The sequence below is a fragment of the Planococcus citri genome, chromosome 3 (assembly GCF_950023065.1).
Source record: "Planococcus citri chromosome 3, ihPlaCitr1.1, whole genome shotgun sequence".
NCBI lineage: Eukaryota > Metazoa > Arthropoda > Insecta > Hemiptera > Pseudococcidae > Planococcus > Planococcus citri.
In genome coordinates, this window is record NC_088679.1 from 39,505,763 (window position 1) to 39,525,409 (window position 19,647).

At 33.4% G+C, this 19,647-nt stretch overlaps 2 protein-coding genes across 4 annotated transcripts in view; one reads left to right on the plus strand and one right to left on the minus strand.

The window, feature by feature from the left end:
* Positions 1-19,647, plus strand: part of LOC135841107 (uncharacterized) — an 81,802-nt gene that overhangs the window by 16,582 nt on the left and 45,573 nt on the right. The window lies entirely within an intron of this gene.
* On the minus strand, positions 4,799-11,517 carry LOC135839470 (uncharacterized MFS-type transporter C09D4.1-like). 3 transcript variants are annotated; one of them, XM_065355498.1, is made up of 9 exons: positions 11,408-11,517; positions 11,242-11,296; positions 8,485-8,755; positions 8,174-8,402; positions 7,897-8,034; positions 7,607-7,809; positions 7,405-7,508; positions 7,194-7,304; positions 4,799-7,092 (listed from the first exon to the last, which is right to left on the minus strand). In XM_065355498.1, the coding sequence occupies exons 1-9, from the start codon at positions 11,409-11,411 to the stop codon at positions 6,798-6,800; spliced, it is 1,410 nt and encodes a 469-aa protein (XP_065211570.1). In that variant the 5' UTR covers positions 11,412-11,517; the 3' UTR covers positions 4,799-6,797. The 3 variants fall into 3 exon arrangements, with proteins under 3 accessions (XP_065211570.1, XP_065211571.1, XP_065211572.1); XM_065355499.1 differs by having other exon boundaries at positions 11,390-11,509; XM_065355500.1 differs by lacking the exons at positions 11,242-11,296; positions 11,408-11,517 and adding an exon at positions 8,882-9,007.

Sequence of the window (19,647 nt, forward strand, 5' to 3'; positions counted from 1 at the left end):
GAAATGCATTGGTGCACAAACGTGCACTAACGATGCACAAACGATTGGTGCATATTTCAACTTCAAATTTGATATGGGCAGTGCTTGGCGGCATCTACCTCAAATGCAATTAACCAAAAATATTTCAAAATGCTTTTCTAAAACATCTAATTTTAGATAGGTACCTATAGGAAAAAATAAACACCTCGAGAAATTAATTAAAAGAAAAACACAATCAAAAATTAGCAAAAAAAGGGTATTAATAAAAAAATTGAGTTTTTTATATTTTTTACAAGAGAATGTGACATCCAGTTTAATTAGAACCTTGCAAGTAACCTGACATTATAATCATTGCTATCCCTTCGTTAAAATGAATACAGTCAATGTAACCTAACCCTAGCATTTTATGGGTGTATTCATTAACGCCGTTTTCTCTCCCTTTTTAATGTTCCGACTAATTATAAACAGTACAATAATTTTACCTTTATTACTCGCCGTCATGATATCAAATGAACTAACAACGTAGATTTTAATCTGAGTTTGGCGTAAATTAAAGAAAATTTGATTTCGTATACGTATGAAATTCGTTTTCAACGTATATGCTAAACTTATTCGTTAGGCAGGTGAATTATTTGTGTGAATTGAGCCAGAGCCTACAGACGTACACTAATAAAAAGTTTACTTACCTACATTTAAAAGCTTGTAACTGTTTAATCAAAATAACCTTACTTTCTTTGTATAAGTTGATTTTTAGTACCTATATTAAAAAAAATTGAAAGGAAAAAATTCTCCACTGAATAAATTAAAGCCCGCGTGAAAATCTAAAAATGAAATCATTACCACAATATACTCCACAATCTTTTTGACAAAAGTTTTTTTTTATTTCACTGCAAAGGGGTGTTGAAATAAAAGATAAAGTTAATTTAAAGGAAAAACATATTTTTTTCCCTAACAATGTACGTCGGAAATAAGATATTTCATTCTTTCATTTTTCGTAATAATAAAAATACCATTTTTCCTTCTCGTTTGAGAAGCCGCGAAATTCTTTTTTAATTAAACGAAAAGAATACAAAAAAAATAAAATAAAATAAACGAAATGAAAACATTTGAAAAAAAATAACACGCTGAGACATTTAAAAGGCATCTTTTTAACTTTTTCTCAATCGAGGGAGGTAAAATAAAGAAGTTTTTAATGCGTTTAAACAGAGCTCACAAATCTAATTCCACCACCAAAAAAAAAAAGAATATCGTTGCGAGCTTGGAAACGTTTAAGATTCAGAACCGTTGAAATTAAATTTTTTTAGGTATTTTTTTTACGCTAATAAGTGTAGGTAGAGTAGGTTGATATTTTTCTTGCTCGGGATATTTCATTTTGAGTGTTCAAGGATTCACGTTTACGTGTGTATTAGCTACAAACGAAGTGGTTAAGGTATTTTTTTTGTTTTTGGTATATTGGTTGTGTTGTGAATGAAATTGGATAGATGGGGGGGGGGGGGAGAACATACAGATTCACGCAAATATGTAACTCTTCTTGGGTTGAAAATGTTCTTCAATGAGTTTGAGGCCTTTATATTGAGGGAAATGAGGCTGTGGGCTCTCAAAGTGGGGCCATTAAAAAAATATACACATCAGGTTTTTGCAATTTCAGCAATTTTACGCAATATACGTAAGGTAATTTCATGTCGGAAATGACTCTCCCCTCTTCCCCCAAAAAGGTGTATTTTGAATTTTTGTCGTTCGATGATCCGAAGAGATCCAAATCCTAGACCACTTTTAGGGTGAAATAACAGGGTTGAAAAGTTGCAGCTCGCGATAATTAAATTCATTTCCAGATTCGTATAGGCAATCATTATTCACTTGAATTTTTAGTTAAAAATCGAGAGAAAAAGTGGGAAAAAAGTTGAAGTTTGGACATTCAAGTGAAATGGTTATTCAATAACTAAAGTGTTCCCAACAGTCCTGCTAGTACTTCAAATTCTGTTTTTTCCTGCTTTTTATGAAAAATTTCATTTTTCTTCTTCTTTTTTTTCAATCGAATTTGGAAGTTTTCAATTCATATCCTCGAGTTGAAGAATTCATTAAAAAAATCTCTTGCGAAATTTACAATTTGTCCACTCGCTATTTTAAATCCAAAATTTTTCAACTTTTTTAAGCTTCCATTTCGCAAATGTAAAATTATGAAACATTTCTAAAAATTCGCCGCTTGTAAATAATTATTGAAGATAATTTTTTTCCTATAATAAATCCGTTGAATAAGATAGATATGATAGAAACGTTGTTTTGATGTTATAACGTGGAACTTTTTCAAAAATGTTTATTTTTTCCTTTTTTCAAAAATAATTTTTAAAAAAATCAAGTTTTCTCTTTTTTTAGAACGAATAAGCAAGTTGAAAAAATATTGTAAAAATTTCATTAAAAACGCTCAAATGATGTTTAAAAATTTGAAAAACGAAAAACTGAAATGAAAAAAGTATTGTTAACTCATTCCCCGCCCACCTCTCAAAAAATCAGGGAGGGATATCCAAGATCTTCAACACGGTTTGAAGCTACCGCCAGCAATGATACCAATCTACGTAATTTCAACTTTCTAGCTAATTTTGATCAAATTTTAATTAGATATTTCACTGTAAATAAGCTCAAGAATTTTCAAAAATACTCCAAAAAAGTGAGCAATAAAATTCAGTGGTGGAAATTTTACCTAGTGTAGTACATATTTTTAGATAATTTTGATTTTTTGTCTACAATTCAAAAATGTTTCTTCTTGTAGAAACACCTTCCTCTGGAGGCGTAAATAGGTATAAAATTCGATTCCTTGAATAAATAGTCTTGTTTGTTTCAATATATGTATTGAACACTTAATTCTTTTTCTTTATCCATTATCTCTAAGATCTGAAGATTCAAAAAAAATCGTTGCTTTTTCAAGTCGTTGTGGAAAAATACAGCTGCAATGTGGAAAATTCGGCTAAAAAAGGTAACAACTTGCAACGTACTGCCTTTTTTCGAACTCTAAATTTTGACAGCTTTCGAAATGCTGTAGAAGATTTATTTAGATGTGAATCATTGCGTAAATTTGCACTCGTTTAGTTCATGATGTTTCCTCTTCCCTTGGAGCGAACTTACGAGATCTGTGTACAGTGTACACCGATGCTAAGAAAATTTCATTACGAAAAGCTTGTGTCGACCATCAAGCGCGCGTGCACGTGGCTGAGGGAGGGAGAAAGAGGATTTTAAAAAGTTGAAAATATCGCTGCCATATCGTACTACTCTTAAGATTAAAGTAAGTTGAAGTTTACTCAGATAATGTAGTTTACCCTTCAAAATTAACTGACCGCAATGTAACATAATTAAAATGTTTCATGTTAATGAACAAAATGTAGTCTAAATTCTCGAGTAGCTTGCAGCTATTTATCATAATTTGTCTTAATATTGAATTTCACTGACAACGGGATGCCGCCTTAGGCGATTTCTAAAGTCAACGATTCGTGAATCCGTAATTACTTTTGAAGCCTGTATAGTGATAAGCTTTGATGAGGAGCGAGTGAGAGTAAGTTTCTAATCGACTTGTTATATTAAATATCTAAATTTTAAAACAGCAGCCGCCATTCGCGAATTGAGTATTTTTACGAATCAGTTTGCGAGTTCGCAGTGTGTAGTTTGGCGTTGGCGTCAAAATCGCGTTAAAAGGCGATATCGCAGACAAAAGATACCATTCATTTAAATAAGACTTAAGCAGTAGAAAGTTACATCTCCATTGTCATTCACTGTATATAGTGACGGTAATCTTTGAATGCGTTTTGATTAAGGGAAGCAAAGAAAGTGCCAAGTATCTCGGTTAAAGGGTGCTAGTTGTAAATGGTATGGGGACAATTCGTTTAGATTGCCTGTCATAACCGTTTTAATTAGTTCTCGGCGTAACGTAATGAAACAAGCTTTATTTAATGTAATGAAAAGATGCGCGACCAGGATGAAAACACCAAGAATTTTACATCTGCTTTGATAAAAACAGTTTCCTTTTTTTCTACAATTTTCCTCCAAGTGTTTACCAAAGTCATCGCGAACGAGTACAGCATTATTTATAGTCGTATTTCCTTATTGATCGTTTAATTCGTCGAATAACTCGATTCTTTTTCAATTTCCTCGCCTTAATCGAACTAATGAAATGGAAAATGTTAAGTTGAAATGAACCAGTATTATCGAATATTTGTACAAATATCGTAGTTTAGGTATCATTGTTTTAACAAAATACTTAGCAAGACGAGCGAATACTTTTTGGCTCGAAAATATCGTCAATTATTAGAATAGAAACAATAAGTCTTTTTTATGGCGGTTGACAAGCGAAAACCCCGTTAATTTTCTTTTCTTAACAGTTTTCTTTTGTGTGCTTGATTTTTTCTCTCTTCTGTGTTTTGTTTTTGGTATTCTTCATAATAGATGACATTAAATATTCACTTTTCTTGACAACCGATTGTTGTGCGAGGAATATTTTCCGCCGAGAAATTTACGACGCGATTATTACGTAAAATAACAAAATTTACAGCCATCATTTTTTAATATTCGAATGGAAAAAATGATTAACGCGTTGTCTATGGGTTTTTTCACATTTTATGTGTACAATAAATACCTGCGAAATTTAATTTCGCGCAAAGATAAAAACATTTTGTAAGTTTTACTATTCTGTAGTTTGCTATCTTATCTTTACATTTCTTGAAAATGTGACGATGGGAATTTAAATGGAAAAAAGTTGTTGACGTAACAAAAAGAAAATCAAAATTCAATGTTTCTAAATTCGTTGAAAAAAATGAAATAAAAGAGGTTCGCATATCACGAATAACTTTTCATTATCAGAAAATAGTTACAAAGTATGGTGTATTCATAATGGAAACAATAGAAAAGCTAGATAAATTTTCAAAAATGCAGAATATTCCAACCTGAAAACCACGTGACCTGTCTGGCTCTAGTTTGAATAAAATTTGAAGTTTTGTAAAGAGTGTGTTCCGAACTCTCGTTTTCCAGAAATTCCAGCTGCATTAATCAACATTTTAATGTGTTGAAATTTTTTTTCCATTCATTTTTTTTCATTGAAAATTGTCATTTCTTGACAGAAATTTAATTTTTTTAAACAAAGTACCAGCTACTTTTCCAGTAAAATTACTGTGAAGTGTGTTCCGTCCCTGGCTCACATTGACTTCGAAAACCAAGTTTCGTGGCCAGCGAGAAATCTATTTTTCTAATTTTTTCCAAAGCTGTTGATGTTGATAATGGTGCCGACTACTTAATTAGTTTTTTTTATGGCTTCTCACCCAAAATCTATCTTTCCCGCAAATTTCAGCTGAACATCTCGAATTTTCGGATTGAACACTTTGAAGGCACAAGCCTACAAGGAAACAACATTTTCGCCATCTCTAATTATTTTCCTTCTCTTAGGTAGGATTTTTAAAGTTCATGAAAAAATAAAAATCATGCTGAAAGCTCGAAATAGCCTGAATCAGTAAAATTTGATTTCACGACATCAAGATCAATTTTCCTGGAAAAGTAGAAAGTACCTACTTTTTGTTATTAGAAATAGTCACTACTTCTATGCTAGAAAACATAAACATTCAAATTTCAAACTATCAAAAATTTGGTAAAAAGCGGGGAATGCTTCTGGCTGAATATTTGATTGTAGGAAATTTCGGCAGTATTCTTCAAAAAATTTAACTTTGGTTGAAGTTGAAACCATCAGATTGTTCGGTTCCCTTTACAAGTATTTTTTGTGGATACACGTTAATAAGATCTTCTCCAATTGTCAAACAAGCATCCAAAAAAGTGAAATTTTCCAGGAAAAATTTTAAATTTTACAGTAATTGGAAATTGAAAAATATACAATACCAAAATATCTCATGGTCAGTAAATATTTTGTTATCTTACTACCCGATGAAATTTCTTTGAAAGGCATTTTACTACAAATTTCAATAATTTTAAATCCACTCATTGTAGTTGTGACTTTGCATTTTATAAAGTTGATTCATGCTCAATAAGGTATTCAATAGTTGCAATTTCCTCCATTTTTTTTTAATTTTTAAAAAATGTTGCATTCTGAGAACATCTCAATTTTTACAATTTTTATGTATAAACTAATAAAATTTAATAGTATATTACACATCAAGGGAGGTGAAATAAAGAACGTCTCAGAGCGCATGCTCGGCGAGGGCGTTAAACATGTGCTCTGAGGCATTCTTTATCAACTCCCGTGGTGTGTAGGTACGCGATTTTACATGCCTGTGGTGCAGGAAAGTGGCGTTTATCGCCCGCGCAGCGAGCGGTAAAGTGCCACTTACCTCCTGGTGTGTGTAAAAAATTTAGTGAGATAGGTAGGTATATAGGTATAATTCGCATTTTACCATGTTTTGATCTTTTTTATTTAATCATCGATTTTTTAAAAATGAAAATATGGAAAATGGAATGTGTACCTTTCATTTTGAAATGTTTTTCCAATTATTGACGATGCTTATAACATTCTTGACAAATTTGTTCTGTTAACTTTTTTTTTTTTTTTTTTTTGATTTTGAAATGGGTTACATACAGTCAATTGAAGTCGATTTCTGTCCTCTAATTGCTTCAAAAGTTGGACGCTATCACGAGTAGATAGTTATTTTATGTACCTATCCAGTGACTAATTGAAAAAATTTGAATTCGAGTACTTTTTGAATGAACTGTTTCATACATATCTGCCAATCCATGCTTCGTTCAAATCTGTATTCTCGGATCTCATTTCCCTTGTTGGAATCCGAGTAATGGAAATCTTGACGCATGTGGTATTTTACTTGTATGGTATTTACTTATAAAAATTCTTGAATTTCTTCAACTTCCACAGAATGTTCGAATTTTTGTCTTTTTAAATTGGGTGGTATAAATAAAGCGAAGGTTGCGCTGAGTGAAAATATACAGATGAGTCCAATGTTGGATTTCATATCTCCGTATTGCTTGACCGCATACCCGTAGCCTGATGTGAGGATTAGAGTTACCATATGAACGAATGCCATCATTATTGCGGATGAAACATCTTCAGTGATCGGATAAGTTACTTCGATTGCCATTTGTACTCCGGTCGAGTAAAACCCTTGGATGAAGAACCTGCGTGTGAATGTTACAATTTTTTTTTGTTGTAAAAATCGAAATTAAAATTTAAAATGGATACCAAGTATTGTGTATTGCATAAAATAACTCATATTTACCCGATCAGCATTGCAGATCCATACACAAAACGAATATCGTGGATCGTCAAGGAACAAGTAAATAATATCACTGAGATGGTGGTACATATTGTTACAAAAGCTGCATTCTCCCTAAAGTGGACGATTATTCTCATTTATGAGACGAAAAATTTCATTTTATATTGTACGAAAATACGAGTAATTAATATAATATTATGCTCGGCGTACGCACTTGAATAAATGAGTTTTATCTAAGGAATATCCAAGAATGAGTGATCCTGCCATTCCGGCTAACATGAGTACAAAGCCAATATTTCCGACGGCTTCGTCATGTCCCTTGAACATAAGAGTCGTATTTTTAAGAATGAAAAAATTATCATAAAAGTTATTAGTCGCAAAATGTAATTTTCTTCAAATGAGACATGAAAAATTACCGGGAAATGATTCAGAACCGTCTGATTGAGCAAAACAGCGAAAGCATTGAATGCCCCTATGCATAAACCGTATGACAGAAGTATCAATATGAAGGACGGCTGCTCCAAAATATATTTCAGTTTTTTCAAAACCGGTTCCGTTTTCACTTTGTTTTGAAGGGTTTGAGCAACACTGGATGGCAAAGGTGGCTTTTCTTTGAAAACTGTTGGAGAAAAACGACGGAAATTAATTTTAAAATTAATGTACTCGTTAGTATGAAAATGTAATTTGAAAAGGTCTCTTCACCTACATGTGATAATCAGTAATAAGACTAGAGTAGAAAGAGCAGCTATTGAGCAATGCATTCGTCGTAAACCATCTTCAATTACCGCGGTATTAGAATTATCATGAATCATAAGTGATGGCAATTTGAATCCTATCGCACCACCTACCTGATTGAAAAATTCAAATATGTATTACTTATCATATTGATGAAAGAAGATGTATTTGGACTTTGGAGAAAAAAATGATGAAACGTTTGCAGAAAATTGTATTAATAATAAGATTGATTTCTTTTGCGATATTACCTACTTGATCTCCGAATAAAGCTAGTGCTCCTGCGATGGAAATTTCTTTCGCACCAAACCACACGGCTGTAAATCTAGCTGCGATTGCAAATGTACAATTTTCAAATATCGCTTGAAATGCTTGACCTAGTAATACCAAGTAGAAGCGATTAGGTGCTACTGAAAATACTTTGATCCAAGCTCCTGTAAAAGTTCCAGTTGTTGCTATTAACATCATGTTTCTGATTCCCTGTTGAACATAAAGTGTAAAAAATTATTCATTTCTCCTGCTCGAAATAAATAATTTACTATTCGTGTAAAATCGAACTTACAATTCGTTCGAGCACATGAAGCGATGGTACTATGCATAAAATGTACGATAAAGGAAATATATTCGATGTCCATTCTACGGTGGTAGGCGATACCGAATAATATTTCACTACGATATCGTTAATTATGGAAAACTGAATCCATTGCATTCCACCGTTAATTGTATAGAGCATGAATAAAACCATTATAATCCATCTTTGAGGATACAATTTGTGTTCCGTGCTGGTAGTTGCAGTACTGCCTGTGTTTGTGGATGAAACGGTGGTCATGCTACTGTAAATGTAATACGTACGAATACAATTATGTCGCAGATCTTCATGCGTAATTTTCTTATCCTTTATAAACCGCCCGACAAAGGTTTAAAGGTCTACTGGGCAGTGGGCAAGTATGGGTACCTACTTTAACGAATAAGATTTATTCACGCAAAAGTATAGATTGAAATGATTTCAAACTTTTCACTATGCGACCGACAGCATCAGTGGCACAAGACGTCTAAAGGTACGTAATAACTACTACACAGAAATGCGGGTTGACATTGTACTTGTCATGATAAGACGTGCGTAAATCATATGATGAGCCTATTGCTCCACTGAGTCCTATTGTAATCTATTTTTTAAAGTAGTGCGCGTTCAGTTGATTTAGCATCTTGAAATTCAGATACTTATCAAGTTCAGGTTTTTTTTTTATTGCCTATATTATATTATTAACATGTTATTTTTTTTAATGAAATAATTTTGAGTTTATCAACGATGATTGTCGAGAAATGATTTCAATTGTGGTTCGTGAAATTTCTGAGAACAGTGAAAAGTCCCAGAATAAAATACATGAATTTTCATCTCAGGATCACTTTTTTACGTAGCACAATGAAAGATTCAAAATAATTATTTAAAATTTTGGAAGTTCAAAGTTGAACTTTTTTGTTTAGGAAAACTCAATTTTCAAATGTCATGCCAAATCCAAAGCTATCGTTTCAAAATTCTGAAAAAATTCATTATGTACCAGTAAATCTTTTCACATTTCGATCTGAGTACGTTTGTTCTTGGATCATTGTACCCTGAAAGGGTAGGTACGATCTCCTACTACCTGATCAAGTTTTGAAAAATCTATGTGATCTACGGTTCGTTGGGTTTGCATGAGTGCTGATTTCGAATTTTGACACATTTTTTCAATATGAGCCTCTCTCAACTCACAATCAGAATCCAAACAAGCATAGCAGGTTAAGAAATGGCGAATTTGCCTATGGCTAGTATTTTTAAATAACCTAGTGAAAGCAGGGTTGGGTAAGGTTTTTTTTATTCTCAATTCCAACTGAGTTGACTCTTTGATTCCTTTTCAAAATGAGTAGGAAAGACCGTTGAATTCTGCCCTTTTTCAAGGAGTTTGGTCAAACTCGTTCCAACTCTTTTTCCATGTTCATATTTTAGCATTGATATAGGCACATTACAAAAGTGAGTACTTGACTCTTGAACGCCTCAGAGTAATTCAGTGGATAAATTTCAAAAATTTTCAAACGAGAAGTTGCATTGATAAATTAGGTTGTAATATTTGAAGAAGAAAAAAATGAATTTTATATCCGAGTCATCTCCGACTTTAGAAATTAGGGAAATTGATGGAGAAATTTTATTTTGACAATTAACCTAACTTTAATGTTTCTGAATCAGGAAAAATTTCCATTTTGGATGAAATAATGGAGAGCAGAAGCGCAAAAATTTTGAAAATTTGTTGAAATTTGATTTAAAAATTTTCTATTTTTGTCAGTTTTTAATCGATTTTTTTTTAATTTTCAGACATACGAAATTCGCTTTTTTAGTTTTTTTTAAAGACACTTTCAGTGACGTAGCCGATAGGTGAGGTGACTAGTTCCATCGCCCCCCCTTGCGAGCAGAAATTTAAAATAAAATTTGCAAAATTTGCTTTATTGATTTTTTAGACCCATTTTTTAAAAAAATTTTCACTCTCGCTTCACGTATTAAAAATTGGGTTTGGCCCCTCCTTGAGAAATTTCTGACTACGCCATAGGACACTTTTGATAACTTCTTTCAGAGATGCATTTACCAAAAAAAAAAATGTGTATTATGATTATGAACATGAAACTCGGCTAGATTTTCCATACTTTTTCCAGAATTTTTTTGTATGAGTAATCGAGTAGTAGCCCTTCCAAAATGCAAAGCGTTGGTTTATATATTTTTTTCTTACAACTTGTATTATGAAAAACGTCCAATTACATCATCAACCTGAATTTGTATCGAATTCGTCAATTTTTTCCATCTATAATGTCAATGTCAGAAAGATTAGGAAGGCATATTCTAAAAAAAGAAATGTAACTAAGGAATGGGATTCTCGAACAAACAAAAAGTAAATCTCGATTTATATTTCAAATTTTCATTATTTTGAAATTATAATGAGAACAGTAACTCGGTGTTTGCAGTAGAATTATCTTTCGTGTTAGGTTTAGCAAGGTTGTCTGTTGACTGTTATCAAAATACCTAGTGCTTTAAGTCGCCATATGTTTATCGCATTTGTTTAGGTGTAAGAACCGTGGTCGCTGTTTTTTTTTTCACTCAAGGTAATGAATACGTCAGCGATTTCTGGCCCAAAAAAGCGTGACAAAAGTTATCAATAATGCGTTCTACTTTCACCGTCGTGGTCCGAGATGATCTTAAAATTTGCCCCATTTACGAAATTCATTCGTATGAAAGTTGAATTTTCAAAGTCTTTGTCGATCATTTACAGTAATAAACGTATGTAGAAATAGGTACCTGGACGGAACTAACAGCGGTATTTCGATTGTACTCATGCATTCTTCGTCAGAATCTACATGTCAAATAGAAAAACAATTGAAAAATGAATTTCTCGAAACGAAAAAAATGATACAATTTTTTGATTGCAAAAGAAGAATAAATTTACTTGTGTGAGATACTCAACTCATTTCATGAACACGAAAACAATCGAAGAAAAAGAACAAAAAGGAGTGAAGAAATGAATAGGTACGTTAGCGTGCAATAGGTCGTAAAACTAAACTAGCCTCAGTGGTGTTTGAAATATTTACTTACCTATCGAAACTTAAATTTACCAGATATTGTGTCGTGGTGTAAATTATTTTCCACGTGTTTTTGAAAAGTCATTCATATTTTATCTAATCATCTAAGAAACGTAACTTTTGTTGTAGTCTTTTTTGTTTTATTACGATCCAGTGTGCGTTTTAGAAGACCTACGAAAATGCTCGAGTAGGATGATTTATTTTTCACCGATATTGAATTTTTATGCGAGTTGATTTTTCAAGTGTATAATGTTAAAATTTGAATTTATTTCAGTGAGGCACATTTGGCCGAAAAATAATGTTTTGAGTCGATATCATCTTCACTTAAAAGTCGCGTAATTACGAGTAATTAAGTTTGTAAATAAATCTTGAACGGTTATTTCCCGTGAAATGTTCGTACCTATAATTTTTTTTTAACGATTGTAAATTTTACTAGACACATTTCCATATAAATTATGAACGCAGCTTGCCACTCAGGTTTACGAGGAAATTGCGGCGAATGAAAATCGTAATTAACGGATGTCATTGGTAAACGAATAATTTCTACTGGGAAATTATTACGCTGAAAAGGGTGAATTTAAAAATTACTGCTTTAAGATTATCTAGTACCTACCACGAAAATGTGGGCTTTTCGTACCTGTAGGCCTATCGTACGTTTTTCTAATTGCAGGAAAATGTTTTTTTTCTTTGAACTATTTTGATTTGTTTTTTGAGAAGATTAAAGTCATAATGTTTTCAAAAATTGTACATATTGATTTTAGGAGTCTTTTATATCATTTTTCTATACAACTTCAACAAAAGAAAGGCGGAGGAAAGAGAGACATCTTCCATGATATCTTCTGACTTGATTTTTGTGATCCATACAAACGCTCTGTAATTTTGAATTTAAGACAATGTACCCATGTATGTACATTCCATAAATGAAAATTATTGCATTCAAACAAAATAACTTTGCTCAAAAATGATTGTAAAGCATTTGCGGTTCTTTTTAACCTGCTTTCAATAAAAATGAAACGTCAGAGGGTAGATACGTATAAAACACACCAAGTAACGTGAAATGTTTCAGAGTGACTAGAAAATGATGAAATACTTGGCTACGAAGTAAATAAAACTCGATAAGATGAATGACAGTTTTTTAAAATGAAATTTCAACGATATTAATAAGGAAATTTGAACACAGCGTTGATACCGAATCGAGCAGAGCAGTTTAAATAACTGTCAATTTTAATACATCTTTTCATCGTGGGACGCTGCGAATTGCTCAAATAAAATATCAAATATTTTACTCTCTGTGATTTGAAGTGACAACGACTAATATTCAATATTACAAAACAAGGATGCGAATACTTTCGCCAATATAAGTATTGTGAAAAATTTACTCTCGGATAATTTCTATTCAGTTGACCAATTCTTTATTGAAAGTAGGTACACGTAACTGAGTAACATAGGGTCCAGCGTTATTTCATTTTATAGCAGTGCTTCCCCTTTTGTTCAACATTATGTAGTATATAGTGAATATTAAATAACCAAATTCATACCAGAATACTTTTACGACAAAAATTATAATCTCGAGCAATTAACTTCTTTTCTAGGTTTTACCTACCTAATTTTAACTTGTTCTTGCCTCATTCTTAGACTGTATATTGAAATACCTAAAATTAAGGCTTCGTTATTATTTAATAATTAATCCGCATATTCTTGAAAGAAACCAAACCACATCGAAGAAAACTCTATGCAAAAACTTCCCCTAACTAATGAATTTCTTAACCACACAAACGCGTTTACATCAACATGGCGTGAAAAATTTAATAATCCCTAGTTTAAGAAACAACCGAATAAAATACAAAAATATTTCTTTGCGAAAGCTAATAATTTCGCACAACGTATATTCTCCATTACGTATTTATACTTCCAGTTGAAGTATTTCAAACACTCCTTTCTAGACGAAAAAATATTCCGCTCAGTTACCTTTTTCGATATGGACGTTGCAAGCTAACCGTGCTTCTACTTGCTGCATTTTGTTTCGCGTATATAAATGTAGTATAGTATACTAAATCGCACAACAAAGAGAATTTCTCCAACTTTTACAAAACGCTAGCCATGAGAAATATTCCAATTTAAAAGCCCGTAAACTAAATCTAATAATGAGAATAACTATGGATTCTTTATCTCTCATTCGCATACACTTACTACACGTGTAGGTACATGTATGTTTTTTTGCGCTGTTGATTTCCCTTTGTTTTCATTCTCTTAGTTCGATCTTTTATCGGGAAAAAATTCCCAACCTTTGTGATTTACCTATAGTTCATTTATTTCTGAAAGGTTTTTTTTCATTCACTACCCTTTCTCCTCTAAACCCTAGCACTAGTACTTTCCTCGCGTATACCATGCGTCGATTTCGTTAATTAGGGGGATTTTACAGATACGATATACTTTTTTGCTATTTTGTTAATTGGCTTTGTCAAATTTACACGGTTCGATTGATTTATAAATTAGAAGCTTGCGGAGCTTTTAAAATTACCGATAATAGTTTTACGTTATGTCGCTTTGCGGAATATGTTCCACGAAATATAAGGTCTCATTACGATCAAGAGCAACATCCTCCAGGTATTTATGGAAAATTTTACACTTTGATCAATTCGTGTACCTGTGTGAATTTCATAATCCGGAACCTATCCTATACGCTCAATACAGTTTACGTGAAATTATGCTCGATGGTATCGAAATTAGGATAGATCGCGAAAAAACAGTAGAAGGTTTTTGACCTAATTCAGTGGAGACCATCATTTTGAGTTGAGAGCCGCTCAAAAAAAATGTTAGCTCCGGAGGTGCCCTTATGGGTGGGAGATATGGCTATTCCAAGAAAAGAAATTTTCAACAAAATCATTTTTTCTTGTTCTGGCCTCTATCCAACCTGATTTAGAAGAAATTGATCAGCCCTAAGAGGTGGTATTTTAATTTTGTGTTTTGAAAATATTTTCTTCTCGAAGATCAAGTACGCATTGATTATGACAAAACATCGGTGGATAACTGGATATCATTTTTAAAACTGCTGGAATATTTTGAAGTACAGTAGTGCAGATTTTATAATCATTTTTGCAAATTTCAAAAAATCTAAAAAGTGTACCTTGTGAATTTAGGATTATTTCCTCAATTTTTAAAAATTGGCACCACTGTATTCTGAAACCAGTTTCTGAAATGACTCCTCGAAATGGTCTTGGAATATGACGACAATGGCCTAGGTCGACGACTCGATATACATACAATCTCAACTCAAGTACCATCTTTTGGAACTGGATCATTTTTTCCAAAGTAGATTTGGTAGAGGCTAGACTAGAACAAAAATAACAATGTTGTTTTACCTCTCTGGCCCAAGGTCATTTACCCATCGGACTGGTCTCTTAAGATCACTGGTCTACCTGTCTAGCTTCTCATAGTCGTCTGTCTGCCTGTCTGGCTTTTTAAGGTCATTGACTTGACGGTCTGGCCTCTCAAGGTCGTCTGTATTTTTGTATGGCCTCATAAGGTCATCGACTCGTCTGTGTGGCTTCTCATGGTCGTTTGTCTGTCTGTCTGTCTGTCTGTCTGGGTAATTTGGAGTCATTGACCTGTCGGGCTGGCTTCCAAGGTCATTGACCAGTCTGTCTGACCTCAAGGTTGTCTATATTCCTGTTTGGCCTCTTAAGGTCGTTGACCCATCATTCTGACCTCTCAAGGTCTTCTGTATTTATGTCTGGCTTCTTAAGGTCATTCATCCGTCAGTTTTGCTTCTCAAGGTCGCATGTCCGCCTAGTCGACTTCTGAAGGTCATTGACCCGTCAGAATGTGTTCCGAAAGTCACATGTCCGCCTATCTGGCTTCTGAAGATCATTGACCCGTTTATCCGTTTTTTCATGGTTGTCTGTCTGCCTGCCTGTCTGACTCCTTGAGGTTGTTTGAGTGCCTGTTTAGCAACCCAAGATTGGTCTGTCTGTCTGTCTCGCTTCTCAAGGTCATTGACCTATCTATCTGCCTGTCTTGCTTCTTAAGGTCATTGATCTGAGGGTGTAGCCTCTAGAAATCGTCTGTATTGCTGTATGGCCTCTAAAAGATCGTTAGCCCATCTGTCTGGCTGCTCATGGCTGTCTATTTGGCTGTCCAAGGCTGTCTGCCTGCGCCAATGCCTTGTTTACAAATACCCACATTCAGTCATTCACCTTAAGCTATTTTACAATTTTATAAAATTTCAAAAAAAAATTATTATGGATTTGAAAAAAGATTGAAGAAAAATGGGGAAAAAATGGAAAACATTGTATGTATTATTTCATTATTTTTCGGGAAAACCTTGCTAGATTTTTTCTACCGATTAAATTCATTTTTTTTAAAGATTTCCTCCTTTTTTTAAAAATTTGAAGCCAATACAACTCAACAGCAACGTTTTCCCTTAAGAAACTGCTTGAAATATGTTCCTCCTATTTGATTTCCCTTGAATTGTATTCGTATTCGCACATAAACAAAATTTGCTCATTGTTGTTGAACAAATGAACACTTGTAAACAAAAGCTTCGGATAAGTTGAAAGGATACAGTGTTTTATTACTTGACCAGCTTTTTAAATGGGTTGCGTGGCAGAATTATTTTCGGGTAGATATGTTTACCTCAAGTAACGTATTTCACCGAAAAGTATTGTTGTTCATGCGATAACACTTTGAATCTGCCTCACGTGCGAATTTATTTGATGATAAATATTTTGTTCGCGCTTTTGATTGTTATTCGATGAAGTCGACGAGTGGATACCCGTTACCCACTAATACTATCCATGTTATTTAGAACTATTTTCTGAAACAGAAGCAAGGGGTGAGGAGAGAAAGCTCGACTTTATTTCACTGATTAGATGGCGATAGCGTATAACGAGAGAGACCGTATAGAGATATAGCGCTGTTAATCTTATACAATGTATTACAAATTCGCGAGCACAACGCTATAACAATTAAGAAAGGATTTTTTTAATATGTAATAAACGATACGCGGAGGGAAAACTGTACGGAGCCCTTTTGCAATGTAGCTTTATTAAACTAACCTTTACAAACAAGTTTAACATTCAAACTAAGTTGATTATATTTTTGACATTTTACGTCTTCTTTTCGAGAATTAAAATTATTCGCTTTCGTTGCGCATTTACCGCGACTATAGCAGATAGCTGAGATATTTCAGTACCTCGTCGGCGATTAATTCTTCAACACGATGTCGTTAATTATCACCGCATCGAACGAATTGAATTGGCGTTCTCAGTTCTGAGCATGGCCTAGCAGGTATCAAAAAATATTGTCCGAAGTGTCGAGGAAATATGGCTATAAACAAGTTCAAAAAAAAAACAGAAAACATATGAATGGAACAGCTTTGGGAATTGCTGCTACTAACTTGTTTTTACTTACCTTATTGTGCAAAGTTTAACAAACTTTTTAGTAATCTGCAGCCGCAGTCGTTTTCATATGCTTTCAAGCGTATCTTTAATGTTCGATTTGTGTTACCTTAATCGGATTTACACTGTACAACCTGTGCATTACCCAATGACTTTTGCAACTTTTAAGCCCGTAAAATAAAACCGAACGAATGAATGTGCCGAATCAAAACAATTCTTTGTACGCGAAAGAGTTCAAATCCCCGAGGTTGTACATCGAGTTGTTTAAATTAACGTGACTCATTTGAACATCTCTACTATGTTTTTTGCTTTAGTCTGCTCGAGATTTAATCGACGTCGCATCGTATAAGTTCGAAGAATAACGCAGAGGGTGTGTTTTTTTTTTTTTACCGAAAAACAATGTTGATACGATGGGTTGTAACTACATGAACAATTGAACGTACTCGTATGTGACATTATACGCCTGTAGGGAGTAAAAAAGTCAATTTCTGGCTTTAATTACCATTTGAAAAATAAAACTCTTTCGAACGAATGTAGTGGGCTAGGTGAAGCTGAGCTGTATTTTTGGTACAGAATTATAAAGTGTAAACTTATGGGACGTCGGTGTTTTTTTTGCGAACACGAGGAAAGAAGAGACGATATTACGAATAATTGCAAAAAATTACCGTAAAATTGAGTTATCTTTATACTTATATTATAACGAAATAACAAACTGAATAATAAAACCTTTGACCGTTAAAAAATAATAAATTATAAGCTTACATTTTGAAGCCTTTACGAACTAATGCATTATAAAGCGGATTACGTTTTAACGTCTGCTCATTTGGCGGTAAAAGTGATAGGGTAATATGGTACTGCTGGCGGCCGTTTGATAACAGTTTAATATTACCGAAATGGCTGATTAATTAGAAGGATTTAATGGTGAAACAATAGCCAGATTAGTAATATGTTCCTTTCGTGATCCTCTTATAAATTTAGTGACAGTGATGTTACGGTTTTGTGTATAACTGGCCGCGCAAAATGTTCATAGATACATCGTACAGGGTGTTTATGAAACACTTCATCGAACTCGAGATCAATTTTACTTGGCAGTTTTTCGAGACAAAAACTGATCTAGAAAATTTAGAAATTAGTGGGAGCGACTTAATTATAGCGAGACAGAAAGCTTCAAGCTTTTTGTGTAAACTAATCCACATTTTTTCAGAGCAGGTCATTTTCAAATAGAACTGTCCCTAAAAAATTTATCGGTCTCTTCATCACTTGAAACACATTCTAAAATTTTCGATGTGCCAAGTCGATTGGAGTTCGTTTCAACTTTTAAGCAGTTTTTTTGTAGTTCAAAAACTCCAATTTTCCAAAAAAAAAGGTGCTCTAATATCTGTCCAAATTAACTTTAGCGCCTAAGAACATTTCCAATCGACTCATCATGCCAAAAAAATCACTTCAATAAATATATATTGCTGAATTGACAGTATCCAATTTCAATGTTTCTTCTAGTTGGGATCAAAATTTGACAGCTATATGAATTTAATTCGAGAAATAATATACCTATTGTTGTAGCTTTCTTTCTATTTTTTTCTGTGTGTACCAGAATTGATCCCCGTACCTTCATCTCTCCTTTTGAATATGTATCAGATGGTTGGGTCTCAAAAGTAAAATTTTATCCAGTATTATTACAGGGTAATCCCTGCGAAAACATTAAAAAACATTGTACGCAATTATCAACGCTGCTTTCACGACTGTGAAATATCTAAATTAATGTTGATGATGAACGAAGGTATCATTAAAGAAGTCGAATAACCTTTATTTAAATTTCGGAAGTGGATTTAGAGTAGAACCGGTCTCCTTGGATCCCAAAACGCATTTTTTCCCCTCAAAGTGGTCTACAAAGTAAAAAAATGTTGAAAAATTATGCTTTTTTATGACAGTAATAAAGGTAATATCGTAAAAACGAATGAGGTCTGCGACGAAAGAAAATCTTTCACTGTCCGTTTTATCAGTTCCCTTGCGATTCCTTATCAACATTAAAAACGGTACAATTCATCTTACCGAAGGTCGACCTTTCAGAAAAGCCGGGCTCTTATGAGGTCCGCGTATGCCAACGCTTCCATATACGCATTAATCAGTTTATTACAAAATGCAACCGAATTTAAGCTTTCTAGAAATGAAACAATGGATGTTGGAGTGTCCCTAGAGTTTGTCTATGACTAAGTTTGACGTGAATTTGCTTTTAACGCCCCTGATATGTGTTGGCGAAATTTTCATACAAGCTTTTTCATTTTACGAAACCTTCGTTATTTGGTTTAATGTATTCCGTAGGTAAAAAAGAAAACTCGCAATTTCAATTATTTCCCTTTTTTTGTTTTTTTTTCTCCGTCCTCCGCATCGTTTACGAGTAATTCCCAATCCTAATTTTTTGAGAGGAACTTTCTTGCTTTACCCTTGACGCGCTGCGAATATAATGTGTAATGAAATTATGCGACTTCAGCGTATATTTTTTCCTATAAAGTGTAACTTTTTTTTTCCTGTGTAGCGTATATGATGGTAAAAATAATGAACCTTTAAATCAAAACTTATTTTTGATGTTTTTGGTAAAGTAAATTAATGGCATCGACTAATGACCCGTTCGCCAGCTGTATTCTCTTAGAAAAGGTCTCATCGCGAATAACTTTTGCAAACTATTTAATGAGTTCGATAGCAAAAGAGGCAGTCTCTTCTTATCTTGG

What these genes read in the sequence shown, in the direction of transcription:
- LOC135839470 (XM_065355498.1), bottom strand. An exon ending in TTCATGTGCTCGAACGAATT is followed by an intron (nt 8,403 to 8,484) that starts GTAAGTTCGATT and finishes TATGTTCAACAG; the next exon opens with GGAATCAGAAACATGATGTT. An exon ending in CTTATTACTGATTATCACAT is followed by an intron (nt 7,810 to 7,896) that starts GTAGGTGAAGAG and finishes TTTCTCCAACAG; the next exon opens with TTTTCAAAGAAAAGCCACCT.